Source organism: Haliotis rufescens, unplaced genomic scaffold, assembly GCF_023055435.1.
Source record: "Haliotis rufescens isolate VD_foot unplaced genomic scaffold, xgHalRufe1.0.p SCAF_2, whole genome shotgun sequence".
NCBI lineage: Eukaryota > Metazoa > Mollusca > Gastropoda > Lepetellida > Haliotidae > Haliotis > Haliotis rufescens.
This window is the reverse complement of record NW_025963890.1, coordinates 12,886,573-12,899,101: the sequence shown is the minus strand read 5'-3', so window position 1 is coordinate 12,899,101 and position 12,529 is coordinate 12,886,573. Positions and strand designations below refer to the sequence as shown.

The window sequence follows — 12,529 nt, the reverse complement described above, 5'->3', positions numbered from 1 at the left end:
AGGCCTCAAGTTGGCGTCACGTTGTTTTGTCTCAATACTTCTGCTGTCACTATAGTGCGAGACTTTAAAGTTGATTTGGCAAGCCGTCGTTTACTAATTACTTGTTGTCACACAACCACTTTCTTGCCACGCCCCAGGCTGAAACTAACGCCAACCTTACAAATAAACAGTTCAATCAATAACGAGTCTGGGAAATCCGATGCGGTTACATTCTAGGGAATATATTTTGTAGGCTTTAACATTACGTTACAGACGGAATAGGCACCCTGATTTCATTCTCAGGGAGTATTTCAAATGAAGCGATGTTGTGTTACGGTAATTTACATGGTTCATCGTGTGCTATCATGGAATTAGCTGTTACACTTGTATTTGTCTTGCACAAGTACAAGTTACATAAACACTCTTTGAATTATCCTGCAGTGTGGTTTGGTAAATCAAGTCGCCATCACATAGACAAAGGGCCTTAAGGGTGAGCATGACAACGTTCAGAGAAAACAGTGCATGATCAAGTACACAAATGACATACAGTGAAATCTCGACAGTTTGGAAACATCGCGTCGATTGTGGCTAAAAAAGTCCACGAATGAAAGGACATTACATTACACCAGATATGTAAAGCCGGATATTTGTGAATCCGGACATTTAGTCTTGAAACGGTATCGTCCGGACAAACGGGATTTCACTTTAGGTGAATGGCTTCATGCTATGCACCATCCGATACAGCCTTTTGTAGTTGACTATACAGTTCGCTTTACATTTTTATTAGAAATTATCCAATAGTAATCTTATTGTAAATTTAAAACGTCAAGGCAAAATAGTTGATAAAACTTATATGAATCATGGATCACTGTAAATCAGTGATGACGCCAGGTGTTCTCCCTCAAACATTTCTTTTGTTTCCCTGGTTTTGTTCAGATGAACACTTGACTTGCCTTGGCATGTGTTTGTGACGGGTGCCACCGGTGAGGAAGGGTACGCTTACCTTTTACGATCATCTGGTATCATCACTATTCGGTAGTGTTACATAAACACATGCTCATGAATATTGTCACTTGGGAATACCAAAGACAGTTTATTATTAGAGGAAATTGGAATGTCCATGTGAGTAAATGTATTGTTAAAAATGTATTATGTTTTCACATCAACATGGTTGTTAAGACCTTAACTTTAACAAAACTTTAATTCATTTGTCATGTTTGTGCTCACTGAACTTGATGATAGGTGCTTGCAAACTGCACAAACAACAACTTAATCAATTGAATGTCTTGTTACTGTAAATTCAGTTTTTATTCATTCGATTTCACTTTGGGATGTGAGGTGGTTGCAAGTTGCACAAATAACATCAAACGTTGAATACTTTGTCAATCCCACAACAGTACTGTTTACCACATGATCACATGGGCACCTTGATTAAAAATATTAAAAGATTATAAAACCATCTGTCCTGCAACCAGCCGAAATCTGCACGGCAGTTTACAAACCCGATGTTGATTTCGTTACGCAATTTTTATCGGACTCTGCATAGACTCGTTAGTCCAGCTAAAATATAACTCCATAATTCCAGCCTTGTTCGGCAAGGGTGGAAACTGGACTTAAATGGTCAGTTAACTCCCTTGCCTCGGGAAAATGAAGAGAAGGGGTCAGAAGAGAAGCGGTGGAAACTCACATATTAATTTACACTTATATGTGACCAAACAGGTTTATTTATGTCTGTTAAGTTTGAACAGTAATGTTCAGTAAACAGTAAAGTTCATGTCTATCTATTATCTAGTAAAAAAAAACATAGTTAAGATTTTAACATAAGAAAAATCATTAAAAAATAAATTTATTGAGTAGAAGTGGCAAGGGAATAGCTTTTTACTGACCGTTTAGTTGTTTTTAGCTGCAAATTTGACAGACAGAGAGATCGTCACTTATCGTGCAAATATCATGAAACATAGTGATAGATATTCCTTCTATCATTGTGTTGTCAGTATGTTGTACCATACGATGAACGAGAAAAAAAGTTAGAAAATTTGAAGTTAGCGCTGTTCTTTTCTTACGTTAACACGTATTATACGATCTGTGTTTGTCACAACCCAAACGAATCAAAAGCGCTAACGAGGAGGCGTGGCTTAATTAGCACGACCTTCAAGATTGGATTTTACCACCTGTCGGGTAGAGAATATGTACGGTCGTTTCGATAGTTGCTTGGAGACCTGTGTTGTATATATGACACTGGTATGGATTCCATGAATGTCCGAAGTATTGCTCGACTCGTCAGGGCGTGTCAAGTAACCTTGATTTAACGTGAATTATCTACTAGTAATTATAACACCGTAAGATAGTTTCCTTTTCAATTTTAGTGTTGCGGGTTTCACCCACACCATCCCCTCAATCCGTGCCGTTATAAAATTAGACATCGATTGATGGTGATCAGCTAGTGATCATTAACCAGAACGGTATTTTCTCATCTCAAAACCACATGTAACTGCAGTAAAACATCGCATAATGTTTGACAGCAGAAGGTCTAGGTATCTGCCATGTGTAAAGTGTAATGTAACAGGTTAGCAAGTCACACGGATTCACAGAGTCTATGACATGTCTCTTCATCTTTGTAGTGCTATTTCAAGACGACAACTGGATATTGTGATTAGGAGAAAATATACTAAGAAAAACGAACCAATCAGTGTTTTGCAATCACTTGTAATCCATGCATCCAGGATGGGGAGCATCCTCATTATTTTCGTCACTTTTGTCGGTCACAGGTACGGGTCACTTGTACTTCTTCCGAAATCACCAATTCATCCTTAAGTTTGATAAACTTTCACATTCCATGATAACTAAAAAAACCTATTGTCACCATAAGAGGCGGACATATCGGCAAGTTGTGATCAGTATACCACAAAAAGGAGCGAATGAAGTACATGTACGATCGATGCTTCGTCATTTGATACACAGATCAGCGAATATTTTAAACACAGAAATGTCTCACAACAAAATAAATGAAAGTTCCGAAACCCGAACAATAAACGCAGCTGAAGAATTAGTATGTTTCGCACATAATCTTCTCACCCAATAGTGAACTCAATTTGTGATGTAAACGGCCTTTGTCACCTTTCCGTTGTTGGAAGAAAGAGAAGTATATTTCAACCCTTTAGTCTCACTCATACGAAGGAAAGTACAGTGCACAAATGATCATTGTCAAACTGTAGGTAGGAGAATGTCTAAGAGGTAAAAAAGGGTGAAGAAAAGGTTAGCTTCGCCGAGAACGTGTACAACCGACCATGATCGTTAACGGGGGCTTGCCCGCTTGGAGTGACGGGTTTGTGCGATCTAGCCTGTAATTTTGGAAGTAATTTCCCCCAACAAGACCATTTGTGGAGCCTCTGTACATAAAGGCTCCGCCTCTGCTGTATTTTCGTGTCACCTTTTGAAAATGATAGACAGGACGAAAGTGAATATATACCTTATTTACGGGACGCTCTCGATGTTTTGAATACGATATTTGCAGTTACAATGTTAGGACCTATCCAAGTCTGCAAAGTTGTACATACCCACGAGACTGGCACTTTAAATCTAACCTGAGTTATAACTGCATTATATACATGTTAAACATATACAGATTTCCGCATTCAGAGACTTGTATATACAGTATGAAACAATACATTTCTTCGCACGAAAGTTAACAATATCTGTTTAATATATACACGTATAAAATTAACCAAAACTTTTGTTTTATTTATACATTTCCATCAATAATACTTTCAGACGGCGGGACATCATATGACAGGTCAGGGCAACGTTGAAACACATGTTTCATTTGACATTAGAAAGTCGTATTTCTGTACATTAGGTAAAAGATAAGTGTCTGTAAAACAAGCTAAATAGTAAAAAATAGTAGCTGACATGTAAAAAGTTTGGTGAACGATGACAATGCTTGAATGAACACCATTATCTGCATTATTCAAACAGTGATAATAAGCGACTTTGTTATATTGTGTACGCGCCGGAAGTTATATTAGCCTAAAAATCTACCGCTTAGTGCATGTAAATCAAGGGCAGATTAGTATATTTCTATTAGCCCCTATAATCGGAATCGTATAATCGACCCTGCTTTTGGTGACGATTTCTGTTAATTATGGAAAGGGTTTTGTCTCGTTAGTTTGTAGTTGACTCAACGTAATGCACATGTGAAAGTGATATATGCAATATTGAAGTTTTCGTTTGTAAAGGAAATTGTTTATAAAACATGTTTCAGCTTGTGCACTTGAGCCAAATACACAAACTCGATATTTGTATAGCCTATTTTAGCTTTCCTCCTTGGAGAGTGATACGTCGGTTAGAGGGTTGGGATGTCAATGATCGATGGGTTGGAATCCAGGTTGAAAGGAAGACAAAGTAAATCTCATTTTTCTTATCGAAGGAACTGTATGCTCAAGTTGAAAGCTTCTCAAGGGGATAAGAATTTGTAGTGGACATACATTCGTTTTATCTATGCGTTTTTGACAAAGGATTTGATAAATGTGCCTAACAGCGTTTCTTGGATAAGCTACCAATTTGTTTTTCTGTTACATGCACGGATTTATACCATGGGTTTTAGAGCTCTATCATTTTATTTATCATCAAGTTATTACTCCAAGTTACAGGGAGAAGAATCTGGGACTACATCATGCAAACTAGTTTTATTTGTTTGTTGTTTAAAGCCACAATCCAGTGATTGAGATCATGAGCATCGATCAACGCGATTTGGATACGATGACATGCATTCTCCAAGTCAGCGTGCCTGACCACCCGATTCCTTTAGTCGCCTCTTTCGACAAGCATGGGTTGCTTTAGACCAGTTCTAACCCGGATCTTCACGGTTTCGAACAAGTACGCATTACTAAATGCTGCATCGGATAAAGCATATCGTACATAAATTTAAAAAATCATGCCGAATATAGTTTTTCAAATTGTGAAACAGTCAACGAAAATACCCCTCTAGTACCTCTAAACTAATATCCTGAAGCAACACAAGGATCCATGCCAATGATTAAACAACTCATTTTGTAAGCTGTGTAGCAAAGCCTTCCAAATACCAAGATGACCTTGCCCATAGTAGTTGATGGCTTCTAGTCCGCATCATACGGTTCACTAGCCAGCCTGTCAAGAAAATGGCCACAATCAATTCGTCGTCTCGTCACGTTATCCTTCTTGACAGCTTGGACAACAGAAAACAACAAGCGCAATAATGTTATTTTAGCCTGTCAAATTCGATCAGGCCTTAATGGTTTTACAACATTTCTATTTCTGTTAACTGTTTGTCTTTGTTTTATCCCAACGGTAAAGGAAATGGGGAGAGATAATTGAGATGAATTGATTCCAAAACAGTGGCAGCACCTTGCTGTTGGGGATATCAAATTTCCAATGGAGCTTTTATTTTTATTTTATTCAGATTTTTTGTCTTGGTTATAATGATTATATATTTATTCTTTTGCCAGTAATGAAGGGATCTCTGGCCTTTAAAGAACTGGCACATGTTCGTTTTCTTTCCCCGTGGCCATATTTGCTGACCAACAGGACAACATCGAGAAGAAGCGTATGCGCAGTGATGTAAGGAGACAAGACTAATTAGATAAGTCCTTGACACATTTGTGGACAATTAATGTCTTGGTGTCTCGTATTTCTAGTAAAATCCTCGTTCAAAAGAAACAATATCCCCAAGAAATATGAACCCTTTAAATTTGGACATTCGTAACAATATAGAATAACTGACCTCCAAGTTGATTATGAGATATTTGATCTGAAGCAATTGCTCTAATTTGAGGAGAGTATATAATTTCAATAAATATAGCTGAAAGGTGAAAGTACGAATCAAACACAGATGCTACAGATGAAGTAGGCGTTCAATCAAAACGACACTGAATATAAATGTACACGTATCTGGTATTATATGTCACAGAAATGTCAGGTGTAAGTCAAGCAATTATATGATGTAAGATACATGTACATCATATGGTAAACAATCAATCAACTTTGTAGGTGAACCACTTTGCGAAATCAGCCACTAATCAGTTGTTGTAGTGAAAGCACGACCCTCAGCGTGTTTTCCCAAGTATCAATAACCATATGTATGTTTCACAAACTTGTGACAGATAGTGTTTACTTATTGGGGGCCCATTTGTACAAGGCTTTGCAACTCGCTATGCAGAGTTGTGTTCCTTGGGTGTGTCAGGATCCGCTTGTTGTGGGTTCGGGACATGAAATATCACCATTGGTTTGTCAACACTGTACCCAACATGTGGGTTTCACAAAATGTTAACTTTGGATTTTCCTCTCACATGTAGCATGTGCGAAATGAAAAACTATTAAAAAGCGGTGTCAAACCTTATCCCCTCAATAAGTATTGAAATGATAACCGGTAATACACCTTCAACTCAATGATGATGATCAAATCTGTCTTCTGCCAAAGCAAGGATTTCCATATCGTTACATAGTGATTAATTTTATGAATGAGTGTCACTGAAAACTTAATTCTTGACAAAGATGTACATAAAAACACAACCGATAGATCAAGTTAAACGATATAATACGCTATAAAATAATAATAAGAAAAAACAAGCATACTTTTTTAAGTGAACCATCTTGAAGAGAGCCACTGGGGAATACCTACTCAATCGTACTTCAGCCACGTAACATCAAATACCATTCTTGTTAACAACAATTTCACATGATAATTAACTTACATTGTGCCTTCTCTAATTTTATGATACTTGATGCGGCGACTGTGCCTAGCATACTGCATAGCTTTAGCGGTAGGTTATTCGGGCAAGGTCAATGCTGATGTGAGTATTTGATCAATACATGGTCAATATTAATAAAATGGACGTACTGGAGCTTGCACACTTGACTAGTCTACGATACATTCTCCTTCCGAGACGATTAAGCAATTACGAAGATATTTCTATACTTAACTTTACCTTACACGTAGACATCCATCATTGATGGATAAAAATGGCAAACAGGTCAGCCGTATAATGTGTCTACGCAAACATCCATTATTGACGGCCAAAACGGGCAATATTGGCGTACAATATGTCCATTCCATGCATTAACATATGAAGTTATCTTTGACGCAAACGTCCCGTCTCTTTGCAGTTGAAATATGTTAATAAACATTAAGACACTGAGGTATATTTTGTCCAGATGACTGTAACGCGGCCCCTGTAACGCGCAAAGTGGCCGATCAAAATTCCCCATGTCCCATTCCTTTAGTTGTGACAGGAACACATATATGGAGGTAATCAATTGGATGCGACATTTGCGAGGCACCCAGAAGCAATTCCCGTACAAGATCCGCTTTGTAGCGACGCCGAGAGGATCTTTGGCACTGTGGGGTTACATTGGCCGTTATCCAGTCTTCCGGCGCTGTCGGTTAAGTTCGCCCACTCACATTTACAGTTCCGTTAGAAGCTCAGGCGCAATGTGTTTAGGGCATTTCACTGCAGACACACTAACGCAATGCTTTCGCGTTCAAACTAAAGGAAATAACCAATCGAGTTTCCATACTTTACAGGTTGTCGAAACATATATCATTCTGGAAAAAATACCACTCTGTCAAATCTAGTGGACATGCATTCCATCTCGTTTCCATAGATTGGCAGTTGCTAAAAGCGGCCTAAAGCTGTATGTGCCTTGAGAGCAAACCAATACTACTTCGAAGCTCGTTCAGGTATAAAACGCTGCTGATTTTAATCCACGTGAAATATCATTAATACGCTGACGTACTGCAAAATGACATTAGGGCCCATTTCGCGGAATACTCATTCAGTTATTCCCATACATCCGAATAAGCCGTTACGACAAGGTTGTATGTGTACAAATAACCAGATTGAACGATTGAATAGAGTATCTATAACCATCGAGGACCATAGGTGTGCATCATGAATCTATTTCTCACATCTGTGGCTACGCCACGCAATTCAACCTGGACAAACTGCCACTTCATCCCACAATGAACATGATATTACTATTCTCCTCATTTTTTGACCAGTCGTTTAAGGCGTTGCAATTCGCTGTGCAGAATTGCATCAGTAAGGCACGCCAGAAACCTATGATTGTGGGTTCGAATCCCAGTTCGCCCGGATAATGTTTGTAGGTATGTGAGCACCATACCTGTGCTCATGGGTTTTCCCTAAAGTGGTAAACGTCTGAGACCTGCATCACTTCAGGCTTTTCTCCCACATTAAGCTCACACGACATGATTTACCTGGAATACTGTTCAAAGCGGCGTTAAACACAACTCAGTCACTTACACTCTGTCCTCATTAAACCATCTGCATGACTATATTACAATAAAAAGTAATCGGTACCGGACACCTATCCGCCATGTTTGATGCTACCAATAAAGCTGCACGCGACAGCATCTTTATTTGACAAATAGGGCGATAAAGCTAAAATTAATCATAAAAAATGATCCCGCTTGCATTTGTATGGTTTAATATGATTAAACCTTGAAATTGAATATCAAGGCGATGCATAAACGACGAAAATTGGACATCAACGTCGAAAAAGTACTCGAAATAGAAGTTACGTAAGGCGTGCGACAACCAACCGTCGGGGCCACGTTTCAGCGAACACGTTGTATTTGGTATCTACTTTGGTAATTAAATTTCACATCTACTTACGAAAGCATTTAATTTAAGACGTTGAGGGGGGGGGGGGGGGGGGGGGGGGGGCAACTCCCCCTAACCCCCTGTTATTTTAGCGAGACGACAATAATTGCGTCTGAAAAACTTAGAAACCGTTACAAAGGAATGAGCTCGTGCATTCTTGCCAAATAATCATTTAGTTAATAATACAATCAATTAATATATTATTCAATAAAATCCGAGTTTCAAAATATTACCCTTGGCTTTACTTACATAATATCCTAATATCCTACATCAAATAGGTTACATGCATAACATAACATGCCTTAGGTGTATGGACTTGACACCCTTGTGGTGATATTTTGGGGTTGCTTTAGGATCTGATAAATTGTTACATTCACCTGCCTGTCTGGATAAGAAATAAGGGGATCAAGTATCGTTACATACATCTTTACCCACATGTTTTTAACCCAACGCTTACGTAATGCATTAAAGTGACACTAGTATGTGCTTGATAAATTGAATACTGAACCAGTGTTATTCCAAAATTCTCATTGGTGTGTTTAAGAACCAAGGTCAGCAAATGTTAAAAATATTTATAGTCAGTTATTGAAAAACGACATGAAAATGTGTTTTAATTTTGCAGGACAACTCTCTCTCTCTATCAGAAGGACCACATCCAGTGCATTATATTCTACGTTTAGCTCTATACAACATTTGAATTGGGATGATGGAAAACATTGATCCGCTGTCAGACCAATTAATGAAGAACATCATAGCTCCGGCTCTCCATTTCCACACAAGCTGCCTTTAAAGTTCATCATTGGATTGGAACATTGATATGGCTATTCCACCTGGACACTTTCTGCAATGCATCCTCTTCAGAGATTTTCTTGTTACTGAAGAGATGTGTAACTCAGTGTCATCAGCTGTTCACAACTTCCCCAATTGTTGAGACCTTTCATCTTCAATTATTTCTTATGAAAGTACTACTGACTCTCAAACAAAAATTGCAGAGGATGAATTACAGACTAAATTAGCCCCATTTACCCTTTGATTAAAACGGTTTAAGATAAAAATATAGATTTCCGTTTTGAAGATAAGGTTAAAAAGCCGAATTTTGAGAATGTTCTTTTCGTAAACGACATAATACAGGAAATCGCCATATTATCAATCCCTACTTTGTTTCAAATGTTGACGTTGTGATAATAATAGATTATCATCACAAATAGTGTTTGGTAAACAAATGTAAGCATGCAGCTGTCGTCTATTTAGATTATATACGCGATACTACGATACCTTATGCTATATACTTCCACCCAACACAACACATGTATATGAGCTAAATTTAAATGAGACACGTTTGGACATTTGACGAGTTGCCATGTGACATGTGATAAGAAAAGTATATGTAAAGCAACTTCTTACCTTTCGACGCTGATGAGTATTAAGTTGAGCGTTGTTGCGGTTGCTGAAACCATTTCAATAAAGCCAGAAAACTTGCAAAGAAAAGTACTTAGTTCCCAGTGACTGAGGAAAAACCTTATTATTTCATAGGGTAAACATATCAAGAGAAATAGTACGTCCGCCCAAGCCATACTAAGAAGTCCCGGGAATGTTACACACTGGCGGGGCCTACCGCAACACAGAACACAGATGACCAAAGCATTCCCTACCACGCCTAGAAGAAATATGACAGAGTACACCACAACCATAGGAATGAAATGAGGTTCGCGGACCCATGGTTTTCGTAACTTCTCTAAATCTCCTTCATAAAGAAATGCCAGATCAACTTCGGGTAATCCGCTGGGAGTAGTCGGACCACTGTCCATTATAGTCATGATGCTAGTGACCGAGCCGGCCAGCGCACCGTGATCTGTGACGAAGTTTAGCCGAGTTTAGTTGCTGTAGAGACCGGCTCGTGCCGTACCTCCCTGCGCCGTGACAGCGGTTTCTGCCGTTGACCAGTGACAGCGCGCAGACCTCCGAGAAGACAGACTATTGACAGCCCGAGCGATGTATTTACCGATCATCACCAAGCATGGCATCCTACTACAGCTGCAATAAGACACTGTGGCTATTAGGCTCAAATGATTCCAGTGTAGAGGCGTAGCGAATGGCAATGAAATAAACATCAATTTTTATCGGATGTCCATCACGCCCCAGCAGATTCATAATGGAAGAACGGGAACTAGTTGACAGGTAAAAGGGAAGTTTTTACATAGGTGCAAGAGTGTCAGCAGTCAGCTATTGAAGGACGGCATTAATACATATTCGGTGATGATTTGTCACTCTGTATCGTAATCCTTCACATGACAGACATGGACGGTGGTTCTTTAGAACGAGTATCTATACGCTGAGATCAACACCTAATGGCTTCAAATTGAACGATATCAGTCTGTAGGGTTATTTATTGGCTGTTCAATACCACCTCCTTTGAAGGTCCCCGGAACCTCTTAAAATTTGTAATAATGTTAAAGGCTACCGTCTCTCGTTCCACGGGAGTTTGTTGTTTAAGTGAAGATATTAACGATAGGCTCAATAAACTGTTGATCAAAATGGATTGCCATGTGCGAAGAGTGTTACACCATGTGGACAAAACTTCAATACATTTTACGACAGTCGCCGAATAATCTATTATTTTTACAGCATATTGAATGAGATATCATATGTTATCAAAAACGTATTCTTGGTTGATTATTAATCTTCGATGAATTTCGAGTTGGTGTAAATCATACCTCCCGACAGTGACAGAATGCTTCACAACTGCGTAAGAAATCAGAAAATATGATCACTCATTGTAACGTTATTATTCAGCTTGAGACAATTTAAAATTAATTCCTTTTATCAAAGGAAACTATAATCTGTATCGTTCTCACAGTACATGTAAATGTTCGTATACAAAGGAAACATGCATCCACCACCTTCATTCACAACAGAAAAAACAAGGTTTTTACAATCCCTCACATACCCACGTGGTTATGTGGGATGGTAAACATTTTTTACAACAGTGAATGAGCTGTTTGTAACCTGTCCAATACAATACTCTTCCTTTTAATAATTTCAGTGGAATTCCCTTGTACCGAAATAATCCAATTTAGATACACTGATGGGGAACTGGTCGATATCAACCTATCGCTTTTTCAGAGTTGTTTGAATTATGTTGGTTAACAGTCGAGTGAGTGAGTGAGTATGGTTTTACGCCGATTTTAATCGCAATATCACGGCGGGGGACACCAGAAATGGGCTTCATACATTGTACCTATGTCGGGAATCGTACCCGGGTCTTCGGCGTGACGAGTGAACGCTTTAACCACTAGGCTACCCGACCGCTCGGTCAACAGTTGGAGTAACGGACAGTGAAATTGGTTTACATACCAACATAACGTTTTGTAGTTTTGGTACATAACGGAATTATAAAAAAATATATACATATTTGCATTATCCGAAGAATGTTAGCATTACTTGTAGGACAAAAGTAGTATGTATTTATTATGTATGATGTATCCATAGCCAAGTAAAACATACAATGATATGATTCATGTTACCTCCAATTTGGATTATATTAAATACAAGGTGGTGAGGTGAAATGGGGTTTAACGTCGCGTTAACGTGCATGCAAGTGGGTGTGTGCTTGTACTTAAAGCGGCAACAACAGGTGAAGTATCACCATGGCTGGGATAAGCAATGTTGAGTTCATTGATAGGGTCACTTACTCCAAGGCCAAATGGAGAAAGACCCAAGACCTTGGCCTAGCTACAAGGAAGGTCCCCAGCTGCCGAGTTGGATAGGGATCCAGTTGGACAATTAATAAAGCTTGGTTGATCAATAATATGAAATTATGAGCAATAATATGACTCTGTCATGTGTGTGTGTGTGTGTGTGTGTGTAATTCTTATTGAACAGGTGAGGTGGTG

The 12,529-nt window shown here is 38.7% G+C and overlaps 1 protein-coding gene across 1 annotated transcript in view; it reads right to left on the bottom strand.

Annotated features, from left to right (window-relative positions):
• Window positions 1-10,717, bottom strand: part of LOC124119877 (QRFP-like peptide receptor) — a 68,250-nt gene extending 57,533 nt beyond the window's left edge. Inside the window, exon 1 of the mRNA XM_046482540.2 lies at window positions 10,041-10,717. Within this exon, the coding sequence (XP_046338496.1) occupies window positions 10,041-10,453 (413 nt within the window). The 5' untranslated portion in view covers window positions 10,454-10,717. The remainder of the gene's footprint in view (window positions 1-10,040) is intronic.
• Window positions 10,718-12,529: the final 1,812 nt, after the last annotated feature.